Source organism: Trichinella spiralis, assembly GCF_000181795.1.
Source record: "Trichinella spiralis strain ISS 195 chromosome Unknown Scfld9, whole genome shotgun sequence".
NCBI classification, from domain to species: domain Eukaryota; kingdom Metazoa; phylum Nematoda; class Enoplea; order Trichinellida; family Trichinellidae; genus Trichinella; species Trichinella spiralis.
In genome coordinates, this window is record NW_003526948.1 from 4,009,694 (window position 1) to 4,036,297 (window position 26,604).

General features: G+C 33.4%; 6 protein-coding genes across 6 annotated transcripts; 2 read left to right on the forward strand and 4 right to left on the reverse strand.

Annotated features, from left to right (window-relative positions):
• Positions 1 to 1,361: 1,361 nt before the first annotated feature.
• Positions 1,362 to 1,879, reverse strand: Tsp_05577 (hypothetical protein). Its single transcript, XM_003371864.1, has 2 exons — positions 1,781 to 1,879; positions 1,362 to 1,574 (listed from the first exon to the last, which is right to left on the reverse strand). The coding sequence occupies exons 1-2, from the start codon at positions 1,877 to 1,879 to the stop codon at positions 1,362 to 1,364; spliced, it is 312 nt and encodes a 103-aa protein (XP_003371912.1).
• Positions 1,880 to 2,798: 919 nt separating this feature from the next.
• On the reverse strand, positions 2,799 to 3,361 carry Tsp_05576 (hypothetical protein). Its single transcript, XM_003371865.1, has 3 exons — positions 3,350 to 3,361; positions 3,119 to 3,297; positions 2,799 to 3,051 (listed from the first exon to the last, which is right to left on the reverse strand). Exons 1-3 carry the CDS (start codon positions 3,359 to 3,361, stop codon positions 2,799 to 2,801), a joined length of 444 nt encoding a protein of 147 aa, XP_003371913.1.
• Positions 3,362 to 4,576: 1,215 nt separating this feature from the next.
• Tsp_05575 (tensin) lies at positions 4,577 to 5,901 on the forward strand. Its single transcript, XM_003371866.1, is given in 7 exon segments — positions 4,577 to 4,658; positions 4,754 to 4,882; positions 4,953 to 5,180; positions 5,288 to 5,434; positions 5,450 to 5,531; positions 5,588 to 5,717; positions 5,806 to 5,901. The coding sequence occupies 7 exon segments, from the start codon at positions 4,577 to 4,579 to the stop codon at positions 5,899 to 5,901; spliced, it is 894 nt and encodes a 297-aa protein (XP_003371914.1).
• A 772-nt stretch (positions 5,902 to 6,673) lies between these two features.
• Tsp_05574 (ATP-dependent RNA helicase DDX19A) lies at positions 6,674 to 11,383 on the reverse strand. The gene is made up of 9 exons (XM_003371867.1): positions 10,304 to 11,383; positions 9,209 to 9,253; positions 8,901 to 9,115; positions 8,585 to 8,768; positions 8,110 to 8,260; positions 7,824 to 7,948; positions 7,541 to 7,768; positions 7,047 to 7,392; positions 6,674 to 6,864 (listed from the first exon to the last, which is right to left on the reverse strand). The coding sequence occupies exons 1-9, from the start codon at positions 11,381 to 11,383 to the stop codon at positions 6,674 to 6,676; spliced, it is 2,565 nt and encodes an 854-aa protein (XP_003371915.1).
• Positions 11,384 to 13,413: 2,030 nt separating this feature from the next.
• On the reverse strand, positions 13,414 to 15,276 carry Tsp_05573 (hypothetical protein). Its single transcript, XM_003371868.1, has 5 exons — positions 15,259 to 15,276; positions 14,885 to 15,101; positions 14,532 to 14,589; positions 14,093 to 14,442; positions 13,414 to 13,559 (listed from the first exon to the last, which is right to left on the reverse strand). The coding sequence occupies exons 1-5, from the start codon at positions 15,274 to 15,276 to the stop codon at positions 13,414 to 13,416; spliced, it is 789 nt and encodes a 262-aa protein (XP_003371916.1).
• A 43-nt stretch (positions 15,277 to 15,319) lies between these two features.
• Positions 15,320 to 19,977, forward strand: Tsp_05572 (cuticlin-1). Its single transcript, XM_003371869.1, has 6 exons — positions 15,320 to 15,454; positions 16,175 to 16,283; positions 16,684 to 16,874; positions 17,104 to 17,176; positions 17,723 to 17,956; positions 19,430 to 19,977. The coding sequence occupies exons 1-6, from the start codon at positions 15,320 to 15,322 to the stop codon at positions 19,975 to 19,977; spliced, it is 1,290 nt and encodes a 429-aa protein (XP_003371917.1).
• The last annotated feature ends 6,627 nt before the right edge of the window (positions 19,978 to 26,604 follow it).

Consider the following 26,604-nt stretch of genomic DNA (forward strand, 5'->3'; position numbering starts at 1 on the left):
TTTTGCCTACTCAAGCCTGCTCGTGTGGAAACACCGGCTTTTCCCGTTCGTCGCATGGAAACTCCCCTTCCGTATCATCCGTTGCTTTACGCTGGTGCTTCCACTGATGACAGTCGAATGATGATGTCCAGAGTTCAGAATAAGCTACCGCCGCCACCGCCACCAATGTCCATCCGAAGCTTGTCACCAGGCAGTCATTATTATGCTCATTCTGTACGCTCAAGCCTTGCTTCACTGCTCGGTAAGTTTTTATTCAATCTATTTATTTGCGCGCGCGCGCACGCCCGCACAAAATATCCGTCTCTGAAACCCAATCGATATTCCCTATCCCTCTTCTTCATATTTTAATTTGTTTCACGCGTGCTTTATTTATTTATTTATTTATTTATTCATTTTACACATTGTCGTGAGGTAAATAATACAAATATTTAATATAAGTTGAACGCGTTGAAAATTTCATCAAAAAAAAAACTTACTTTCGAGCACGCACTTTTTATATATTAGCCCAATGATAAATCAGTCAGTATTTGAAATCAACATTTCAACTTGTAGTAATGGTGGTGATTTTATTTGCGTTTTCTTCTTCTTCTTTTTCTCTTTTGTGCTAATGAGGATTACGGTGTTTGTTCGCATTACGTGCGTGGATATTTATGAATTGATTCGTACGTACGTAAGCTTGTTCGCCTTGATTGATACTGAAATTGTTGATCAACGTTTGAAATTTGCATACGATTCTTCGCGTGGACGACGGGCGCGATAAAATTTGAATAAATGAGACAGAGAAATGGAGGGGGAGAGAGAGTGGGGGAGAAGAAATTCGATTAAAATTATATCAAATGAAGAAAGACGGACATATTCAATTTCTGGGACGTGCTTTCTCCGTTTGTTCAATAATCTACTTGTTTGTCAAAATTGGGAACACAAAGCGCAACAATCTTATGATGATAATAATAACAATAATTAAGGATCGTTGTCTTTTATCGGCCTTCGTATTTTGTAGAACAGTGAAATTATGCTAATTGAAATTTCCATTTGTGACCAATATTGAAAAAATACTAAAAAAATAGTACAAGTATTGTTTGGAATTGAACGAAAAAAACAATGCAAAAATATGATGGAAATTTGGAAAATTTTTCACTTTTGTTCAGTATACTTTTCAAATATATGAAGAATATTAAATTTCTTCTAGTTCAACGGAGGTGTAAAAAATGTTATTATTATTATTATTAGAAAGGAAAACAAAAATTGAATACGGGGTAAAAGTGGGATAAAGTTTTCATTGAAAATATTTTTATATAATTTTTATTAATGAATTGTATAAAATATAAATTCTTTAAATAGATGTGTGGGTACGTTTATATTTAAATTATCATAATGTGATGAACAGTTGTTGTTGGTTGCATTAGTTGCTTGCTTGCGTGTGGTTGTTGTTGTTGTTGTTGTTGTTGTTGGTTGTTGCTGCTGCTGCTGCTGCTTGCAGTTGTCAATAAATAATTCAGCTCTTCTTCACTACTTTTGCTGGCTGTCATCTGTGTCGATTTGGTTGTTTCGAAGAAACCAACCAACCAAGTTGGCTAATTTCTCAGAAAATGCAAAATGTGCTTCTTCTTCTTCTTCTTGCCATCATCCATGTCTGATAAATAAAAATATAGCCGGCTCTTCTCGACTGCTGCTTGTTGCTGCTGCTGCTACTTATTTCTCTCAAGAGTTTTCTTCTTTCACTCTACAACTGGCAAATTGTTAAAATTATATCGTTTCAAATCTCTTCTCTTATAACTACATTATCTATCCGACAGTTGCCAGTCAGCCAACCAAAAAGCACATTCTTTTTGTTTATTGTTTTATGTTGTTGTTGTTGTCGACCACAGAAACTGTGCATTTCGATCATTCGTTCATTCGACTATGAAGGAATGTTTGAGCAAAGTGGACTTTTTTGTCAAAATCGATCCACCACCACCAACTGTTTCCAATATGGAAGAGGACGGCAATTCAGGTGAATCGAATCAATTATCAACTACTTCTACAGTACTACTACTTACTGTTTTGATATTATTAATCGGTGAGGGGATGAAAAAGAAAAATTACCATACATATGAAAAGTACCCATTTCTACTGCAACGGACGAGTCGTTGTTGTTCAAAATGATTATTTATTTTCTTATTGAAGCGGATGCAAATTTTTTCTTCTTCTTCTCATTGGTTTGTTTGTTTTTTGTTTTTTGCATGTATGTTCAATTTTGTTCACAGCAACCGTAACGAGGACAAATTTTCGACGCGCGAACAGAAAAAAAAAGTAATAGACAAACGCGTGACGTTGATTATTGTTTTTTGGTCGTGAGGAATTTTTTTTTTTTTCCCACCGACGACGACTGAATATTTTATTTTCTTCGTTTTGATCAATGTGCAAAATATAGAAATGATTTGTATGTTGGACGAGAGTGAATGTTATTCGTTCCACGAGAAATTTGTCGCTAATTTATGGTGGAACAAGTTCCGTCCGGTTGGTGTTGACATTTGGAGAAGGACAAGCTGGTCCGCCCGCCCGCCCGCCTGTCTGTCTTTGTCTGTCGGTTGAAATGTGATGAACAAATATTATAATTATTAACGAACACTCGCGAGTGGAAATTTCCATCATGTCGAAAATATCTAATTATATATATATCTATTTTTTTCTAATAATGGTCGATTGTCCAATTTTGAACTTGCATTTTTTGCATACTGATCAAATCAAAATCACAGATGGGAGAAATGTGTGAATTTCAAAAAAAAACTGGCTTAATTATTATGTTGTTGTTTACTTTATTGGTCATAAGTGCACGTGACATTTACACGCCGAGGCCGGTGATTTTGAATTGGTAAATTTGAATTTTTGGTCCACGACTTGCCCTCCCACGTCAGTGGTGCATCTTTGTCGAGACGCGAATGGAACAGAAACTGGTCGCCGCCTTCTGTGGCCAGAAAAGCATGCTTGTGTTGCGATTGTTCAATAATCAACGACGACTGACCAGGTCGACTGGAAAGAAGAAAAACAGACGTGCCACTACTACTACTACTAAATAATAATTAATAATAATATTGTTATTATTTACTAAACAGCTCGGATGGATGGACCGAGATACATCACCACCTCCTCTTCGTCGTCATCCTGTTCAGCATGTCCAAGTGAATCGAATCCAACTACAAATACCACTGCCACTACTACTACTACAACAATTGCACCTAATGCTGAGATTGTTGATCCGATGTCACCTTTGAAAATGATTGATGACCTTTTCACCAGTTGGAAAACGAGTAAGCTCTGACAACAAACAAACAAACAAACAAACAAACAGAAAAAAACACTACAACACAATCAATGGCATGTTGTGTTTAAATATTTGTCACTTTGTCAATATCCACTGTACATATATATAATCTGCATTAATCTGTGCACTTGGACGTTGTTGTTGTTGTTGTTGCTAACTTTTAACACTTATTTAACCAATAGATTTTCCTCTGTTGCTTATTATGTAGGTAGGTAGGTGCGTCTTGGAATTGGTGATCTTTTCAGAGCTGTGCTTTGGATTTTAATTTCAATTGTTCGCCATCATTTATCTCTCTGTCCGTGCATCCGTCTGCAATCTCTCTTCTCTCTTATCATTTCAGAAGAAGATCGATTTTGTGATTTCCACTCAAACGGCGCGCCAATTGCCAACTAAACTGGCCGCCGCTTTTCAGAGAAAATTTGTTGTCGTCAAAAAGCCGAATGGAATTTGTAAAAGCACAAGTGCATTAAATTGAAATTTACGTTTCTCTCCCTATCCCTCTTCGCTCGTATACTGTAGATGGGTATGTCAACTTTTTGTGCGGATAAAAATTTATCGATTTAAAATACTCTTCTCTGGCCTCCGTTGAGAAAAAAAAAGAGAAGATATAACAAGAATATATATATATGTGTGTATTTTTTTTTCATTCTTTTTCTTCATAATAAGTTTTTACGCTCGAGGTGATTGCGACCAGAACACATATACACACACACAACAGGCATGTAGAGAAAATTTTATAATAGCCGGATTGCAAATTTTAAAAGCTTCTTCTCTCAACATTTCAAGCACAATTCCCACGTGTGTTCACCAGTCTCTTTCAGTCCGTTGTGTTTCTCTGTCGATTGCCACCAGGGCGTTTGTGGTTGTGGTGGCTTTTCAGCTTCTCTTTGTGACACTTTTTCACTGAGTAATTGTTCTGCGTTCTGTGCTTTCAAGATAATGATCAAAACTGGATTATCACAACACAACGCAAATGGGCTGATGGGATGATTTGAAAAGAACAACTTTTGCCATCCATTTTTGCAATCTGTCCTTCTATACACACTCACACACACACACATATATATATATATAATAATAGGTTGGCAAAAGATGTGTGTGTGTGTGTGTGTGTGCAAAAGTGATCATTCTGCATAACACAATATACATACATATATGTGTATATATAACTATAGAAGCAACAGACAAACACATAAACTGTTGTTCATTGATATAAAGTGTATTATTGTGTAATAATTTTGAACAAAAAAAATTTTTTTAATTCTAGAAACAATGGAAGTGGTTCATCATCATCCAGTTTTTGTCAAAGACACGTCCAAATACTGGTACAAACCGCAGATATCGAGGGAAGAAAGTAATAAATGTGAAACAAACGTTGATCAGAAAACAAAACAAGAAATCTACACATTATTTGATTTCAATTTGTATGTATATTTGGATTTGTTTCAGCCATATCCGTCCTTAAAGATAAACAACCTGGATCGTTCATCATTCGTGACAGCAGTAGTTTTCCTGGAGCTTTTGGCTTGGCTCTGAAAGTGGCTACCGCTCCACCGGGAGTGATGACCAAAGGCAACAGTATATATATATATATATATATATATATGTATGTATATTTTGTTTGTTCATTTCATTTCCCTTCTCTCAGGCGATGGATCGGAGTTGGTAAGGCATTTTTTGATCGAAACCACGGCCAAAGGTGTCAAATTGAAAGGCTGCAACAATGAGCCAGTGTTCGGCAGTTTGGCAGCACTGGTCTATCAGCATTCGATAACACCGCTGGCGTTGCCTTGCAAACTGCTGCTGCCCGACTACGATCCGGCCGTATCAGTGGAACAAGTGACCACAGCTCAACAATTGCTTGAACAAGGAGCAGGTAGTTATTGGAAAAAATTTTTTTCTTCGATCATAATTATTTTAATGATAATGATGATAATCATTTTCTGTTTTGTTCTTATTTTCCATATATTATATTATATACAGCCTGCAACGTGACGTATTTGTATTCGAATGAAACGGAATCTTTGACTGGTCCAGAAGCAATTCGGCGTACAATTGATTCGGCTTTGGTGTTGTCGTCGCAGAAAAAAATCGAACCTTTGAACGTGCATTTCAAAGTGTCATCGCAGGGTATTACTATTACAGACAATGCGCGCAAGGTATTCTTCCGGCGGCATTATCCAGTGCAGACGATCACTCACTGCGGTTTGGATCCGGAAAATCGACAGTAAGAATATGCTAATGCTAATGATGATGAGACATTTTTATTTTCTCATTTTCAAGATGGTGCTGCAATTCCAATACCGGACCTGCAAGGATATACGGTTTTGTAGCCAGGAAATCGTTGGCCAAATCAGAAAATGTGTGTCACCTGTTTGCCGAATTGGAACCAGAACAGCCGGCATCTGCGATTGTAAATTTTGTTAACAAAGTTATAATCAATCCCAACCGGTCCCAGTGAAGAAGCATCATTTATTATTATTATTATTATTATTATGTAGTGTCAGTTCTTCTTTCATGGCCGTTGTTGCTTTGAAATCACTTTGCCAACTGGTAACGGTTCATCACCATCATCATCATCATCAATATCCAGGTGACCACCGTACCAGCATCGCATACGTTTCATCATTCACACCACACAGCACACACACATACACAACTTTCGCACGCTTCTCTTTCTATTTGCATAATTAATAATTCTTCTACACCGCTTCTCTTTCAGTCCGATGGAAACGGTTTTCAGTTTTCCTTTCGCGCGCTTTTTCTCTTCCTCCACCTGTGAATCAATAGTTTTTCGATTTCGCATCATCTCCATCCGCAGTGCCAAAAAAACACGATAAACAAATAATAAACAAATTAACATAGAAGCTTCTTTTAAATTTGAAACAACCACGCACGCGTGTTGCTTTTCTCCTCCATCTTTCATTTTCAAAGTGATTTTTTTATTTCTATATCTATATATACATGTATGTTATATCATCAGTTGCAAAGTGACAGTAATAATAAGTTGATGCTTTTTCTTTCATTTTGTTTTTTAATTTATCAACATCGATTTTTATATTATATATATTTTTTGTGCATTTTTTAAAGCTGAGAATGGGAGAAGAATCGTCATCGTCGAGGTTGGTTGTGTTCATAGATGAAGTAAAAAAAACCCAATTCATCTATCTATACGGTAGGTAATATGTTGTTGTTCACAGCCAAGAAATTTGGTTTCTCTCTTTTAATGTCATCGAATAAAAACAAAAAGGCGGAGTGAACAAAAAAATTGCACCTGATTTATGCATATCTACATACACACATATGTATGTGTGTCGTTTGTTGTCCAAGTGGTGCAGTGGTGTGGTGGGAAACTTCAAAACTTTAATTTCAAGTTGTTCTATTGTCAAACTCTTCAATTCCCGTTGTTGCAAGCAATGACACTGGTCTTGGAGGATTTTTATTCAATAATTGTTGATGTGAACTTGACATGCGGTCAGAATTACTGCTGTTTAGCTGTGTTGAATTATGATCATTATTGCCCGGACGACTCTGGACAATTCTATGCTCCACTCGATTGTCTGAATTCAATTCGACACTGCTCTTGGAAAACAAACCCATGGATGACAGTTGTAGCAGTCGATTTTCTTTTTGGTGTTGAAGAAAATGGGAAAAAAAGAATCACGTTGTCATTTCTAATTTCACTCTCACATATTCCAAGTGCAAATCACATTTTAAATAAATAAAATATAAATACACTCACCTCGATTATGAATGGCTTGATGCCAAAGCAAATTGGAAATGTCGGCTATCCATGCTTGCTTTTGACCAAGCTCGGACGCGTGGATGAGAAATATTTGCTTCAGGGTTCGTCGGCGAAACCAAATTTCAAAAGCCAGGGGGCAGTTGGTCACCGCAACTGTCAAGCCTACTTCCGTCATCGGAATGCTGCATTTGTATTCGTACACGTCCGACCAAGACGATTTGGCAAATAATATTAATTTTTCAAACAAAAATATCTGTCTGATCGTTTTCTTGTGCTTTTGCCCATTTTTGCTCACCAAAAATTGATCCCGACGCAGCAGGCTTCCCTGTTCTGTAAGGCTTACCTGAAAAATATGAAAATTTTCCCCACATCCAACTGCATGCGACGACGAACGATTGATTTTGATCGTACACAATTTTCCAATGTATAATGAATGCATAACAGCTAGCTAGCACAAGTATTTCTACTGTATTGAAATAATATCAACTTACATCACAGCCTCGTATTGATTTCACCGCGAGCATATCGTCGGCCGATCGCAGTTGATCGGTCAAAATTTCTTTGGCTTTCTTGAGCAAATTGAATTCACCACTTGCCCGGGTCGAAAGACAGAGATCAAGCATTCTGTCCAACAGCAGCACATATTCGCTCATTCGTTGTACCGGCTTCAACAAATATGCGGACAAATTCAACGAATCGGACAAAGTTGACTGTTTTGCCTGAAAAATCAGATGAACATCATTGATCATCAAATGATCATTAAAAATGAATTACTTGAAAAAATGCATTGCCATAATCTTTCATCAGTGCTTCTGATTTGGGTTTGTTTGTATAATAAACAGAATACAAGCAGAATTTACTTTGGTGTTTTGAAAAACATTTAGCTATTATTGATAAAGCTGAAATATTAAAAGTATAAATGTCAAAGTTTCGGTGGAAAATTTTTATCATATTATATACTTCTTGCAGTGTTTGTTCTATATCATATGAGTTTTATGATGGATAATATTTTGCGATTATTGAATATTATAATGGAAATGTACCTTGGATTGCAGCTTACTTATACTTATTGTCGAATTTGCAGAAGAACACTTTAGCCATGCTTCTTGCAGATCGGGAAAAAAATTATTCTTGTGAAATTCATATATTTGTTCGAAGTTGGCAAAAATTGTAAAACGTTGCCCAAGTAAAGCGCTTGGCAGATCACAGCGCTGCATTTCGCAAAAGTAGTTCTAAAATAAAAAATACTCCAAAAAGCTACGAATCGATGCTACCTACGATGGTCATCTTTGTGAGCAACAAGCATCAACGTGAAACTTTCTATATGTTATTTTGTGTAAGTATAACGATTGTCAACAACTAATTATTAATATTACCACGATACTTTTTCACTGTTTCAGAGCCGATAGCCAAATTACATCACTAATTGTATTCTAATTAAATAATCATCAACTGATTCTATGAAACACATTAATAATTCGCTCTAATTTACCTAATCAACATTGTAACAACAAATGATACGCATGCATGCTTACATCCATTACGTGTTCCAAAGCGGTTACATATTTTTCTTCTGTTTCGACCAATTCTTTAACAACCATTCGTTTGAGATCATCACGGTTTTGAGTCGTAGTGAAAAATTCATATCGGCTAGTGGAGGAGGAGGAGGAGGAGATTGCCGCATTTTGCTTGTTGAAATTACGTACACTGTTTCTTTCCCTATTATAAAAAAATATTCCAACAATGCTGCTTATTTGTATAACGTATAACAACACAAAATATTAATGAGCTTAATTGTACAAGTTGAAATGCTGCAAAGAGAATCAAAGCTTCAAATTTTACACCACCTACTTTAGCGATTGACTGCGAAAGATCTTTTGATTTTGCGTGAAAAGTAAATTGTTGTAATTTGGACGTCTGGATTTTATCGCAAAATGGTCCAAGCCAAGCTTGCTTTTCGCTTTCACTAAGCGTTCTGCGAATCTGCTGCACGCATTTGTTCCTCTAACGGCCGGCCGATAGCCTGCAACTTGTTCTGCTTTCAGAGGTTCAAGTGAATCTGTAATCTGAATTGCAAAAGTTCACTTCCAACTTCACAGGTGGAATATATATATATATATATATATACGTATGACTGATTGCAATTGGAGTTCATTTACCTTGTCGACCATATTTTCTGGATCAAAAGTTGCAGAGGGAAAATTCTGAAAAGTGCAAAATGTCAAATTACTGAACATAAACTGAGAAAAATCTCCTGTTCAAAATTGTTTCAAAATATTTGCATAAATAATTGATTTCCCATTTCTGCTCTTCCTTTCTTATTGCACTATAACGCCTGGTAAGGCATTAAATTTGCCGCTGATTCACCAATTTTGTCCGCTATCATATTTCACTGCGCAATGTGCAGTTGCTCATTTTCTTTCATCGAGCTGAATTTATTAAAAGCAATCGCAGCCTAGCAATTCAACTGCGCACATGCAAATTTCTGTGTTGCATGTTTTCCACTTACTTTTATTGTTTACATGAATCAATCATACGTCAAATTATGCTTCACTATTTGTTTCTGCCCTATGATAAAAAAATATCATAAACAAAACTGCATATGTATGTATAACAAACAGCTGGATAATCTGTCAGCGAAAAATATTTACAAGAAAAAATAACAATTTATGATGATGCTTCCAACAAAAAGAAATCCAATAAAAAATTTTACTATGCGTATATCTGAACGTAAACCAGTGCTTAAATGAAATCTATTAAACTACTAGAATATAAAACAGTAAAACGTTTCAACTGCTGGGTATGATCATTATATAATAATTCTTGATTAACACGGAACAGTTTTCAGTAAAAGTTCAATTAGAAAATGAATACATGCTTAGAATACATGATTATACAGTTTTAAAATGATAATTTAAAAAGAACAGATTAAGTAATCATATTACGTAGCAGACAAACTTGATTCTAAATCGGATAAACTTTTCAGATTGAACGGATTCAACTTTTTCAATGGTTTGGACAAATAATTTCCAATTATTTGAACGTCACCCAGTTCGTCGAGGTCCATGACAAAGGTGAAAGCAAGGCCACGACGACCAAATCGACCGCAACGCCCAATACGATGAATATACGCTTCAATGTCAATTTGTCGAACTGTAGTGCGAGGAACATTAAAATTGATGACAATGTTCACCTAGGTTTAAAAAAGAAATAAACAAAAAAATTATATATATATATATATATATATAATTCACTTGGATAATATCAATTCCTCTGGAGCAGATGTTTGTGGCGATTAAAATACGGTCCTGGCCACTGCGAAATCGTTTAATCGTTTCTGCTCTCTGCTCCATTCCCATTTCTCCAGACAATAAGGCAACACGATGGCCCCTTTCACGCATTCTAGCAGCCACCCAACGTGCAGTACCTCGTGTCTCACAAAATATCACGCACTGTCCCATAACCAGTGTTTTGTAAAAATTGCAGATCGCATCCAATTTTTCATCATCCGTTTTGCATTGGATGTAAAACTGTTCGATGTTATCCAAAACGAGCTCTTCATTTTCCACAGTAATAGTGACAGGATCTTTCGCGGCAATATGGAATAATGTTTTCACCGTGCTGTTGTAAGTAGCGGAAAAAAGTAGACGCTGACAATCGTCTCTCAAAGCTCGAATAAGGCGAAGACTCTGCTCACCCATCGACTCCAAATTAAGCATCACATCAGCTTCGTCAAGAATGAAAATGTTCAACTTTTGCGGATAGAAGCATTTCAAATGAATCAACCAGTATAACACCGTGCCCGGAGTACCAACAATCACGTGATCGGTGATCTCTCGATTTGGAGGCGGAACCGTCGCATCCGGAGAACGTGTAGCCAAAGCTATGGACAATGACTTCGCGTATGAACCCAACTTGCGGAAAACGTCGCAAATCTGAACCGCCAATTCACAGGTCGGAACCAAGCACAAACACTGGGGCCAGCGGTTGTCCAACTGCAAGCGTTGCAGAACGCACAGCACAAAGGCGACCGTTTTGCCGGTGCCGGATTGACTTTGAGCGACCAAATTTGCCGGCGGATCGCCAAGCATGAATGGTAAGCTTGTTGCCTGAATTTTCGACGGTTTGTAATAACCGAGACTGATCAAATGCTTCAATATTGGATAATTCAGTGGTAGATGTTCAAAATGAGCTGCAGCTTCATAAACCGAACTGCTTGAACTTTCCACCTTAATGACACTCTTGCTATCGTCTACCAACGTATCGTTGATCAGTTTCCTCAACAGCGATATCTGTTGTTGATTATACTCAACTTCGTCCTTTTCTTTCGACATTCTTCTGAATACGCTGTAAACATATACTGATGTAATATTTAAAAAATACTGTATATATACAATTATATATTTATATTTATTTATTAAACATTAATGCAATGAATAATGATATAAGCATTAGTTTTTCGATCAGAATCAATTTCAACTAAGCGAAGTATACATTAATCAGATCACAGTCACCACGGAAAATACACAAAACATGAAGAAACGTGCTGAAAAATTCAATTCTTAAATAAACATACATGGAATAAAACGAAAATAATCAAAGGATAGCGCTGTTTTACACGATAACTAAACAACAACAACAAACTGCAAAACAAAATAAAGAATTCATTGTTAACGATAACAACAGCTCGCATATAATTAAACTATTCGTGATATAAATGTTACTTAAACATTATGAGAATAATTTAAGAAACTAAAAACCAATAGTTAATAAAAATTAACCAAAATAATACAACATCATTTAAAAAAATAACTTTACATCACGGCAATAAATAACATACTTTATTTTACTTTACATAATTACACACTTTGCATCACGGCAATACTAATGACGCGGGGGGAAATAACGAGAATTGCATATCATATTGATTATACTTACTAAAATAAGAGAATTACAAACAAAGCAAAACTTCCGGTGGTACAAACACAATATACTGATTTGTCACCACTTGTCGTTACTGTAATATGTTGATTATCAGGATAAAACGGATCACTTTTTTTATTTACAAAATGTTTTGTCTCTAGCTTAAAAAATTTCAAAAAACAATATTATGGCATAATTTTTATTTTTTTAAATTGTATCTTGTTTTTTACAAATAAATGCTAAAACTGAATGTCAAAATTCGCTACCTGTTGGCATGGTAAATTCTTTCATTTAGATAATAAATTTTTTAATCATTAAAATGAAGGAATTAAAGCATTTTTAGATAATAAACACGCTTTGAAAAATGAAATATACCAAAAAAAAGTTAAAAGTGCTATGACTAATAAATACTGTGGATACTGTGAATAACAATTGCTAAGAATGTTCAAAACAAGTTCGAGAGCTCATAAAACCGCATTTAGAAGAATTTGTAAATAAAATATGTCCACATTTACAAAATAATTAACAATTATGTGAAAATACAACAATAATTACATGAACTGGTTATTTAAATGAAATTCGGTTCAGCAGTGAATATTTACAGTAGAAGAACTTCATTGCAAATTTATTATTTTACGTTGCTCTTTTTTGGAAATATCGCAGCTTATAATTTTAACTGAATGAAGCACAAGCAAAAAGAAAAATTAAGAGAGAAAAAGATAGATGTTATGAATTCCAAAGAAATATAAAATTTCAGTATCAATAATGGACAATAAGAATAGATGTTTTCAAAAAGTGGCGGTTTTAACCCTAATAGTTGATCTTAATGTTGTAGTCGGTGGATTCTTTTTGTTTGTTTTTATAGTGTTTTTCTAGTTGAATAAAGCACTGGTATTCTCTTTCGAGACAGTTTTCGTGGGTCTTTATATTCGAAAAACTTGAGGGAATACCAGACACGCTAAACGTAACTGGAACCATTGAAGAAGTCGTTGGGTAGATGACTTGGAACCGTACAACCGAAGATGGAATTTAGCCGTGGAAAACGAGTCGACCGCGTGTTAATTATACAGTCGAATTGAAGTTGATTATAGCTGTCGAGTAGGAAATAAGAAAATCCATTCCTGTTTTCCACGACATTTTTAAAATTTATTCTAGAAGGAAATGTAATTTTCATTTATAAAATGCTTCCATCTTAATCATAAATATAATAATATCGCTAAACTATCGTGTGATGTATTATAATTTGCATTTATGAATTGCCTATATTTGTATATGTATTTCTTTTCTAGAAACTAAAAAAATTAATTCTTCTTCGATTAGTTCACATTTTGAATTTAATAAAAAAACAAATAATAATAAACTTTCAATTTTATGTTATGATCAGTGAAGTATTATTGTTGGTCAGTCTGAAGGGGAAAAAACCGGAATGAAAAACTTCGAATTATTTTGCATCGAAACTTTTCGAACATTGCAATCGATCGATAAACAAAAATTGCAACACTTGCAATGAATAGGGAAAAATTGCGGCGGTTTCCATGGCAACTAGTGATAAGATGACGATGGTTTCAAGCGCATGAAGCTCAAGCACTGCAATGGCCTTTTTTATATTCAATATAGAATTGAACAAAATTTGAAACAAAAAAAAACATTAAAACTATCAAAATTCGAAAATAAAATTCAAATTAAACAATTGTGAATTTTATAAATGAAATTTGATTTTCAACAGAAGGAAAGAAACAGCCAGACAACTTTTCAAGGTCATTTGAAGTTCGATCAATATATTTAAAATTTTCAACGCTGCATTTTGTGATGAAATTTTAAACAGTTACATTCCAATATAATAAAATTCGATAAACTACTTTTCTAATTGTATTTTTTCACATTTAAGTTGATCACCAAACAATATTTTTCACATAACAACCTTCCAGCTAGCTAAAGCAATAGGGAAACATATAATTTATAATGTTTTATTTCGCAACAATGAACAAATTGAACAATATTACAATATGTACAGCGCATACAAGAATGTATTTCGCAACCGTGAGAATCAGTTTTCTGATTTCTGATCAATCATAATCAGAAATAAATACAATATATAATAAAATTCTGACAATAATAACCAACAAGTATATGTAATGAGATTATGAAAAAATGGGAAGTAGTGTAACAATAAATGAAGTCCGTTTCACGTTCAGTTTGGCACACAGAAACCAATGAAATGTTTCCCCGTGTAATGGAAAACATTTGGTTAATTTTCAGCGGGATGCATCGCCTTGTTTTCCCTTCTTCTGGAATGAATTCTGCAGGGGTTTCGTTGTATACTGGTTTCCATCGGCTAACCACTTGGAAGCTCTGTTTCGGTAGTTTCTTGGTTCTTGCTACCGCAAGACGGCGGGAAAGGCCTTGGAAAAGGATTACAGAATCGTCTTTATCTTCGGTATTTTCGGCTTTCTGCTGACGATAAGTGACGCTTCACCAGTACAAAGCAGAAAATATATTTGGTTTCTATCACAAACGTTATCAATATGTATCTTTATGAACAGCCTTCCATCGGCTTACAATGTAGTAGCAATATCTCGTTTCTTATTTCTTGCCAGTGGAAGCCAACCAGCAAGGCCTTTGAAATAAACTACATAATACTTTTCATCGGCTCTATTCTCGATCTTTCACATACAATCACTATCGGCTCACAAGAATAGAGTAAACAGCATATTTATTTCCGGTAACTGTACCTATAATAATTATTGATATGCAAGATCAAAAAATAAATGGTGTTTCTATAATATTTTTTAAATACTGCTTAGCTTTTCGCCTCATAGTTATATATACATATTTATTTATTTATTTATTTATTTATTTATATGTTAATTTATTATTGAGTATAAAATACATTTCTTTTCTGTGGCATACACTTTCAGCATAAGTCGCATTATAAATAGCCTTCCAACCGCCAACAATGTCGTAGAAATGTATCAATTCTTGCTCATTTGTTGCCGTTTGTACTAGCGGCAACGTTTGATTGAATGAGTAATTAGTCAAGAGGAACCAATAAGAGATTGATACATACGCCCAATAATATAACGCTTTTGACGACCAGTAAGAAACCGCGGCACAAAAGTTGCCTGCCGTCTTTAAAACAAAATAATTATTTACAATAATGGAAAAGTCTCATTGCGCATTAATTGCAGACTTTTCATTAACATGCTGATTTGTGCTTTATAACTTATCCAACAACGCCTTACTTATAATCAGAATCTGAAATTGAAAGTTAAGTTTGATATTTTACAAAAATGATATTGATCATTTGACATTTTTGTATTTTAGCTATTTATATTTTTAAATTCACAATGTCAACTTTGCAAATAAGGGAAGATTTTGAGTTCGAACCAAAAATGGAAGTTTGTTCAAGTCTCGGAAGTTTAAAAGTACAAACAAAGTTCGAAAATTTTTTTACTGCTTTTCTTGAAAATCAACTGAATACAGTAAGGAGCTCAAATTACAAAAATTTAAATGGTATTCTTGTATCACTGTAAGAAATTGTTTCACTTTAAATGTGTTAACTTCTATTCATTATCATATTTAAGTCAATGTGTGAGTGTTTTTTCATAAAAAAATTTCTTTTGTCCTCTTTTATTATAGTTTTTTTAGTTTTTATTAATTTTTGGTTGTTAGTTTTTGAAATTGTTGTTGTATTGTTCATGTATCATTAGTTTTGCGTTCAATGAATGAACTAGTTTTATACTAATTGTTACTGTTTCTAATACTGAAATATTTATTTGGTGAATTTTTAAAGTGCCTTTTTATTGATTTATTTGTGCGTATATGTATTATATGCAATTAATTGGCTGATTGCGTGCGTGTTACTCTTAATTTTTCTTTTAATGTAGTATAATGTTTCAAACCTTTTACATTACGAAAAATTATCATAGATGTGATGCATGGTAGATACGAAGTATTTTTTCGCTTTTTAAATTATTTTTTTATTTTATTTTTGTTTCTAATATTTTTTCAAATATCTATAATTATGTTGATTATATATGGCAGCAGTCAGTTACTTGTGCATAATTATCAAGACGAGTGATTTTTGTTTGATTTTTTTTGTTTTGCAGAACGAATGGTAACAGTTATTTAATGAATGTTGTTTTGGCCAGCTGCCAGTTTTTATCTGACTTTTTCACCACATTTGTTTATATATTTTGTAGATTCTAGATAAAGCGACAGAAGAGCAGTATGATGTGTCTGATTGTTACAACACTTCACTTCTACCATTTTCATTTGCATTATCGATGAAGAACTATATGTTTGATAAAAGTTAGTGAGCAGTGGAATTTTGACGACCAAATTAATGCAGACCAAAAACAAATAGGTAAATACTGATTTATTTTTTCAATTTTCAATTTAATGTTATGAAAAGTTTGCACATACTGCACTTTCAGATGCTGCATGAAAACTCAGTCATGAATTGCAAAATGGGAAAGCGGGAAAATTTGTACAAACTGACGGATAATATTTTGATTAAGGTGAGCATGATACATTTTTATTACTGTGAATTTTTGCATACACGAAAATTATTTAAAATTCTTTTATTTTCAACATATAAGGGTAGTTTAGCAATGTGTAAAAGGGAATTGGAACGTTTCTTCGACATTTTCAGTTTTTTGGGTTTAATCGCTTTTATTTGTAATTAAACAGTGAATTTTATCATTTCCAGGTGCATCGTTTGAAACGCACTCATTTATGCAAATTTTCAAATTTTTGACAATTCATTTTTTCATGAATTTTGCACAATTTTTGTTCGTTTCAAAATTTCAATTTCCAAACCAATTTATCACGTTAATGAAACTGTTGCCCCATTTGCAACAGCGAGCTTCTGTTATCTTCGTGGAGAGTTTGCGTTTAGAGGTCTGTCTTGCAATCTTCGTGAGGTGTTCATTCAGTTTATCATTAGCTGCTGCTGACCTGATTTTTCCATATTTCTGCTCACAATCTTAGCTGCAATAGCAATCTTTCCATTTAAATTCAAGACAAATATTAATTCTGCCCTACGGCCTCATCCAAAATGAATCATTAAATGTGTAATGTATTCAAACCGATATATGATTGTCCACATTGCAAGTTTGAATTGTTTCAGTTACTTTATTCACGATTTTTTTCAAATTATTATGTAAAATCAGCAATAACAATGAGATCTGGTCATTGCGTGGGTTAGTTGGTCTGTAATTGTCATCTTTTTCACTTTGCCATTCATTTCATTTGCTGGAAAGTAAAATTACAAAAATTCTACGTGAAGTTTCCAAGAATCATCATCTTTTGTTAAAAAGCTTCAATTTAGACGTGTGTTACCACTTCCAGTTGCATCTTTTCCCCATAGTCAGTATTTTTTGTTGAATTAGTTATATTATTGTTGGATAATTGTTTATTAAGCTAGATGACAAATCCGTATTATCATGAAGAAATTATACATACATCTTGTTTGCTTTTTAAGTGAAATTATTGAATCATTGGTTCCATTACACTGTTTTATTGTATAATAGTCGTCTTGGTCACAAGTGAAGTCGAATGAGTTATTATTGTTCCACCAAGTTTATAGGTGATTAATTTTCCACTGAGACGGATGCGATTTGCCTTTTAAATTATTTTCCGCGTTTCATTTTAGCAAACAATAATGCATTAACGTCTGCTGTTCCTTATCTATTAGCAAATTTGATTTCAGTGATTTAACATTCAATTGGTCATGAATGCTGGTGCAGCGATAACAACTTTACGTTATCTTTGCCGAGTCCTTGCGCTTGGCGGCCTGTTTTGCTTGGTTGCTTGGATGTTCATTAAATATACCGCTGCTTCACTATTTCTGGACACAATCTCAATTCCAATGGCAATCGGATCTGCTGAATTTGCCGTCAGAAGCGATTCTTCGAATAGTGATCGTTGTCCTGTCTCGTCTCCAATTTCTCCTACAATGCTATTTTGCAACATGTCATACGGTAAGTACTCTTTTTTTTTAATTGCAATTGTCTCAGAGCTTATCCACTTTGGGGACGTAGTTTGTGACGCTTTCATTGTGAAACTGTGACACTTAGCTAATCGTAATTGATGAAGCATTTCTGTCGGTGCAGGGTTAAAGTGTATTTTTTTTCCTTTAAATATTTTACTGAAATTTTCATCAAATGTCACTTGGTCTGCAGATATTAGCTTTAAGCAATGATCGTATCATTGCGTGGGTTGTTAGCAGGAGCTGAACAGTATTCTGTTTTCTTGACTTTGCAATTCATCGTGCTTGGAAGTGAAATTTTAAACTTTGTATGTGGTGAAATTGAGAAGCGATAGTTTCTCACTGGATGATCAGCTTAAATTTGTGCGAGTGTTGTTATTTTTATTTAAAATGTTGTGTTGATCAGTTAATTAAGCCAAATAATAAAACAGAATAGCTGTAATGAGAAAATTTGTATAGTGAGTGTCTGTAGAATCTCTCACAGAGCGGTCGCATCGGTTGTGCAGTGTGACGATATTATTTACGTTCCTGATATTATTTACTCTAGCTAGCAGTTAGCTTATCTGTTAACGTGGAGTCGTTGTATGATTGATAGCATTTATTTTTTCTTTAACAAATGTTACGCCCGTGTTCGGTATCATGTATTATAGTAGTTGTAAATTTTCTCAATTTCATTGGATGTGTGAAAATTTTATCACTGCAAATGTGTTTTTCGCATAAAATGTTGATTTTACGAGCATTTTCTGGAACATTACTTTTCTAAATTAAGCCACGCTGAGTGGCATCAGGCAAGCAGAGTTGATATTGCTTTGACTACAATAATTACACTGTTTTCAATAAGCAGTAAAGTGCGCATTGAAAATTGATTCAAAAAACATTAATGAACACTCATATGCAGGTTATTAATGTAAAAATTGCCGCCTGAGATAAAATTATTTAGCGCCTTTAGTAAATTGGAAAGTGTGGTTTAATTTTCGAAAAGCATTTATGAATTGGGGAAAACTGCTCTTGTCAACGCAACTGCGGTCACAGGGCGTGACATGCAGCGGTTTTAGGCTATATTTTGTGTGCTCTTCTACCGTATGGCTAAAATTATTGTTCAATATTGTGTTTTATCTTCCCAAAGTAGAAACAGATTATTTATTTAATGCGACAAAGTAGTGGCAGAAAGAGAAAAGTGTGAAAAATATTCGATTGAAAATAAAAACTTATTTGGAAAAGATGAATTACAATTAAGTGAACCATGAAAATTATATTGGCCGTATGGGCATGGTGGGGCATAAAAACTGAACAGTCGACCTTCCATCTTCTTCGTACCTGGTGTCAGTAAGTATCATATCATTAGGCTTGTATTCAATCAAGCGGTGGAAACCAGACTTGCTGACCTGTCATGCAATGTCATTGGCTCTCTGTCAGCCAGTTTAAGATAGAAAAGCGAAATTCGTACAACTAAATCTCCATTCAGAGATGATGGCTAATTGGAAGTTAAGTGTTATTCTTTGCAACAGTTTGGCTGTGCTTGTGTTTGTCGACGGTGGGGTGTTGAAAAGAATACGACGCGATGAAGCAGCGGCATTGTATCGACAGGATGAAGTCGAAATACCAGACGAAGCGATAATTCAACTGCCGTATGCAGTTTTTCCCGAACCAAATTGCGCATATTCAGTGCACGCTGGTGGACCCAGTGGTCCGTTGATCAATTCCATTTCTATCGGAGATCTTGTCTACCACAAATGGAGTTGTGCCACATCATCACAGTCGCAAAAGCTTTACTGCATCTCTGTGCATAATTGTACAGTTGGCAACAATCGCCGGATGTATCCAATAATTGATTCGAACGGCTGCACTTTAGAACCGTCAGTTGTACCAAGCGTTACTTATCCTAACGATCTCGAAGGTGGAATTTTGAGCCATGCTTTTTCACTTGGATTTAGCGATCCAACGTTAGCTTTTCAGTGTAAGATTAAGTTGTTGATTAAAGAAAATGGCGTGTGTCCAAGAAAAAAATGTTAATTTTTTACATACATACGTACATGTATGTTATATATATATATGATATGTAGGCGTGCGTGTGTGTGTGTGCTTCAGCATATATTTTAATCAAATAAAAAGCTTTTGTAAAGCCTTTGTTGAATATTATACTGCTATAAATGCTTGGTAATGGAAAAATCGAATGTTCTTCTACCATGATGCATGGATATGTATTTTGTTGGTACATTTGTATGCAGAGGTCATTGCGTTTATGTAAGCAGGTCAGCAGCCGACTTCTGATGTAATGATAATTGCAAATCAAGTTTACTTTTCTTTATGCAGAAAAAGCTGTCATCTTGCTACATGAAATACAAATGAAACAACCTGTTTTCTGCATGACAGTGTTGATGGATCAAGCGTTCAGGATGGAACATTACTACTGCTGACCTGTCAAGATTCGTACAAAACAACATGCTTTTGGGGGAAAGAGCAAATTTTCAGCGAAACTATTTTTAAACAATAGCATGCCCATGTCAGGCTTGCAGCATGTTCTTATGTTTCAGATTTTCAAAAAGTCGCACAACTTTGGAAAATTAAAAATTATTCCGCAGGTGATATTAGTTTGCTTCAGTGTGAAAAGCATTTTTCTATAGCATGGCTTTTGCTGATCCGTTCGGTTTTTATATTCTCTTTTCTAAATCTGGAATGCTTTTTGGAATAGTAACTTTTTTCCTTATTTCCAACTTTATATATTCCTTTTTTTGCTGTATAAAAGAAACTGCATTTTCTAATATTGGCATATAGTATTTATGTAGAGGATAAATTACACGATTGATCTGATTGAAGGTTGAGGTCCATTGGTTTGGTATTTTTTTCTTTGCAATTGATACATTTGAAATGTCATTTATTATTTATGTGATTTATTCGGTGTGAATTAGCGATTGTAATTGCAACGATCATTTCATTTTCATCTAAAGTGACAAGCTAAAAATAAAATTTAATTAAACATATTTTTGACTGTTTGCATCACTTTCATGAACGTCGGTTCTGAGTAGTTTTAAAAAGCATTCAAATGTTGAAAAGTAACTGAAACACTGACAGAAAGTAAAAGATGAAGCATGCTTTCTAGTAGTTCAATAATTGAATTATTAAAGTCAAAAACATATTTTGCATAACTTCACAACCCCATGTTGGACGTGTTTAAGCTGTTTTGATTTAGTTGATTTGTATTTTAATATCTATTCATGTTGTATTTCTTAAAACATTATTACGGGAGGCAAAGTTTTCAACACACACTTGATTTAAGTTTTCAAGTTGATTTTGATGTTTCTTCCAAAATTACAATTCAGTATTTATATATTAAGCATAACATGAAATTATTAAAAGCTTTATCGGTAGAGTATAATCATTCAGATTAATTTTTCAAATTTCCAGTGCTTAAATTTTATCACAAAAAAAGAATATACATTTGTGCTTAAGCAGTCTGTTCGAATGTGAGATCAGTAAGAAATATATTTACTGTTAGATGCATTTTCAGATCATCTGTGCGTGTATAGTTGCTTGTTCAAGAGAGAGATATTTGCCAAACTGCTCACATTTTACAGTTTTGAAATGAAAATCCACTTTGTACAAAGTTCGTTTTCGAATATATTGCCAAGCAAGCTTCACAAAGTCCAAACTCGCCAGTTTCTTTTCTTACTTGAGAGATGAGCATTGGATAAAATTTGGAACGTATATGAATGATTGAGTTGTTTGTCTTTAAATTCATAAATCTTTAATTTTCGGCTAATAGAAACTGTGTAAATCATTTTTTACTGCTTAAACATGTCAGCGTTTGCTGTTTGCTTCATACCCTTTGGCTAGCAGTAGTAATAGTAGTAGTAGTAGTACCAGTATAATATATTTATTATAATTGATGTTGAAACGTTCGGTTTAGTTCTTTATTGGCCTTTTCGCTTCAAGAAATAGCTTTAAATCAATTAACAATAAAATGATCAATTTCATTGAACAAGTGTTGACCAGAGATAGAAGGATTTTTATGAGAGTGGGAGGAATTCGTTTTATCAAGTTTGTTCTGTTCAGAGATTCTGTCTGTATTTCTTCGCTTTCCGAAAGAAATTGTGCGTAATTAAAGGAAAATGCTGACGTAACAGCAGAGCATTTGCCAAACTTACAGCTGCTGAAAAAGCTGCAATTTGTTTTGCTTTTTCAGAAATATGACGGAAAAATTCCATATTTATCATTTTGTTTGCCAACATCCGCTAAACAATATAAGACTACTTTATTATGAATGAATATTATTAATAGTACTATTATTATCAAAATGAAGGGATTCTTTTGGAAATGCTTTTTATTTTATTTTTTAAATTAAACAAAAATCAATTGCAAACCGAATTTTTGCAATTAGCTATTGCTCAGTGTTGTGCAAATTGTATTCTTTTGGCAAGATTGATTTTGATACAATGAATGTTGCACGTTTGTTAAATCAGTTTCGACGTCTCTAGTTCAGCTAGCCACAGCATGAGCTTGCATCACAGGCGTAAAAGAATTCATTGTTTTTTTACTGGTCAATTTGATATTTTGCATCAACTCTTCATATCTTCTTTTTTTTTAATTTTTTGCTTTATGATTTTATTCGCCAGGTAAACGTTATCCAATTAAGTGGTTGCTTTTCTATTTATATTTCTTCATTTCCATTTTGTGATCGTATTAAAATTAAACCATAATCTAGTTGAAGAGGTTTGTGCAGTTTTTGAAAAAAAAGAGAATCTTTGTAGATTTAGCTAAAAAAATGCTTCAGCGTTCGATTCTTGTTCAGTTTTCTGCGACAAGTTCTAAAGTAATGTCAAAAGAAAGACGAAATACATCTTTTGCAACATTTCCATTATTATTTATACCAATAACAGGGAAATGGGAATTTATTTGCACTTGAAATATTCATGGAATGTAGCAGATTTAATTTGGTTCTCTGTAGTTTGTGAAATGATCGCTGTGACTTTATGAAACCTGTTTGCTAATCTGCGAGATAAGAGAATATCAATGAAGCCGACGCTGAAAAATATCCTCATTGAATATAGCTTGCAAAAGGGTTACCATTTTATACTGTCTATGAATAAAACTCGGTCATGATAATTTTTAATCACATTAACCACAAGGCATATGTAAATATTATACTTTGCTTTATTTGTTTAATTATTATTATTATTCATTAGTCACTTGTACGTGAAAATTGATAATTTATATGTAAGATTATGCTGCAAATTTGAAAGAATGTACTGACGTGATGACAGAATTTTGTAGGAACTTTATTTTTTTTAAATATAACATTGAAACGAAAGACGGTAGTTGATCTGCGTGAAAATGAGTTCAAAAGCTTCTAAAGTATGCAATTAGCTTGTAGAATAAGCGTAAACGCTCCTTCTGTCTTATATACTATTCTTCTAAAGTGGTTTAAATTCAAACTCAGCTCAACTGTTCAGAAATTTGAAATTTGAATGTATATGATTGTTTTCAATAAAGATCTTCTATATCTAACCATATACCATGTTCGTGGCATTATTAGTAATAATTCTTAATTGTAGTAAAACTTTTCAAATTGAATTTACATTTATCACATATTTATCTTAGAATATCCTGAGAATATTCTACAATAACTGAATGTTAAATGATTCATTTGAAGCAAAATGAAGAATATAAATGTTGAAATTTTTATTACGTTCTTTTGTTGAAAGATTTGTTTAAAGATTTTCAAGACTTATTTTATTTTTACATTTTCATGAAAAAAGTGTAGTTGCAATGATTGTTATAATAGACTTATTTGATGAAATGCGGAAGCTATTTAACTAATTGTTATTTGTGACAGCAAGAAGACGATTTTGTACCTTTTGTCCTTCAATAATGATCAGTTTGTCCTTGTCCCAAAGTTACGATGACCTTCTTTTTTAAAAGCTAACTATTTAAATGAAAAATGTTCTTCCACGTAACGAATGGGATAATTTAGATCGATTTTCAGTGTTCAGAAATCATCTAGGACGACAGGCAGCAATAGCCGGATGTGTGAATGATTTTCTCGAAAAAATCCCTTTCACACCAATGTAATATTTTAGCAAAAATATTTCATTTCAATTGTTTCTGCTTTTGCAGTTTAGAAAATTGGAAATCGGTTAATTTGTAAAATGTAAAATATGTAACTTTTTGAGGCAACACACATCAGAAGTATCACAAATTATTGCTAATATTATTTTCTTTTTGTTTTTAATTTGTCAGCAACTTTGAAATTTGAATGTGAAAGCATGCTGCAATTAATGTAAATTAAATCATCTATTTAGTTGAAAATAGGTTATTCAAATTTAACAAAAGCTATCGATTGATCAACTTTAACATATAGGGCATTTACAGCATATATCAAAGATAAATAAATGTATTGGATAAAACAACCCCAATAGCAGTATGTATATTTGATTAGGAATTATGAAATATTTTTAATTACTGAAATTATCCAGTATGCAATACAGTTTTTGTTAGCCTGTAAAAAGGATCTTGATCAAATTTCTTTTACTGTTCAATTGCAAATGCTTCGTTCATCTTGAACAACAACAACCGATAACTGTTTGTTTATCATCAGGCTGCTAAAATCTATCTAATTATTTTTTTCGGATGTTTACGACAATGAAAATCAATATTAATTGATAATCTGCAATGGCAGGGCTTGAAAAGCGTTGATAATAAAAGTTTTTTCTTTTTACTTAAAAAATATGCATTCCAGATATTTTTAATATTTCCGTACTCTTTTTTTTATAGTAATGCGCAAATTAATATGAATCGATAAATTGCTTACAGTTATTTTAAAACAAAATACAAATAAATAATTGTTGAGAAGAAGCGAGAGCACAGTTTATTTTCAAAATTAAATGAGATTTTATTAAAAGTGAAGTTTTCTAAAGCAACTTTATGAAGAAGAGCATCCTAGCAGTGCATAATTTTTCCTCTGTACTGATCATCCAATTCAGTTTTGTTGAATCGAATAAACTTTTCTCTTTTTGTCATCTTGAACAATTGAATTTAGTTGACATAATTTAAAAATATTGACAAATGGAAGGAAGTTTTATCCCAATTTCAAGCGATTGTTAGCTGATCAGAATGTTTGTTGTTTCTATGCAAATTTTGAATTTTTTTGCGATTTGTTCGCGTTGTTGTTTATTTTTTTGAATCATTACTATTCGTCAATGATGAATTTTTTTTTTAATTTTGCATGAATAATTTTCACTGACTGAAGTAACGTTTGATTCGTGTTTTCTTGCGTGCTTAGAATAAATAAGCGCTTTTCTCATGCTTGACATTTTGCCGAATGAGAACGGCAAGCAGCACTTTGAAGACACGAAAAAGCCGATTCCACCATTGACCACTTTTGATTGATATTTTTTGGACAAATTTAATTTGTTTTTATTTTTTTCAACTTGGAAATGATTTGCTTTCAGCAGCCGAATACAATAAGCAGGGAAATAAGCGCTTTGTTACTATTCTCTTTGTGACATCGAATGATATGATGAACGTGATGAAAATTTCACTTGCAAAATTTGCAAAATATGCTTTTAGCTAAAGTGTCTTTTTGGTAAAAGTTTGCATGTTTTTTTCTTATTGTTTTTTGAATGGGGTGGGGTGGGGAGGTTCTACAAGCTACTTGAAATAGGCTATTTTTCAGTAGTCGATGATTCAGAGATGAAATGCTTGTCGTATCTTTCATTTGCTCAGCATTATATACAGTTGTAATGATGATAGAAGGTTATATGGAACTTTGTCCATATAAATACCGATTGTGATAGGATTGCATGCAAACTTCTCATAGTTAAATTGTAGTTAAATTTTGAATAGTCATGAAGCGGTTTGCTTGTAATTTTATTGTGAGTACTTTGCAAAAAAGATCAGTATATAGAAAATATATATTTTGCCAAGTGATTATTATATTCATCTTGTGAGACAGACAATGTTGAAAATATTGACAAGCTTCAGCTTTGCTTGGTAAATTTGTTTACACCTTTCGTCGTCAGCACGCGTGCGCTGTTCACAAAGGGACAATTTAAAATGGCACCTGAACGATGCGTTCATCACGTCAAGAAGCTTTTCAAGGACCTTCCTATCTTTGAGTGACATGGAAGTTTAATTTTTGACTTTTCATTCGCTTTGACGATGCTTTTTCAAAGGTGTCAACCTGTTCTTGAACAACACAATTGAAATGCCAACAAATATACATTCTTCGGCCGCTTTACAAATTAATTGAATTTCAATGTGAAATTTTACCAACAACAACAACAACATTTATTGGATAATATTTCTTTTTTATGAATGAAATGAGAAATTTAAACTAATAATTCTGTTGTTGTTGTTCTTGTTCATTCATTGTCTATTTCAATGAATTAATAGCAGCTTAAATATTTGAAATGGGAATTGAAATTTAAAATTGACAACATTCTTTTATGTGACAATTTTTGATTATTGCTTAATAATGAATATCTATTTAATAACAAGAAAGCAATGAACAAGCGTCTTTACCCAAGTGTTAATAATAGCGTGGTTTTCTTTTTCCTTGTTTTCCATTGATCAGGCTTAAAATGGTTTTGTTTTTTTTGGTTTTTTTCATGATTAAGCAAATTTAGTTGCATTTTTTGAAAC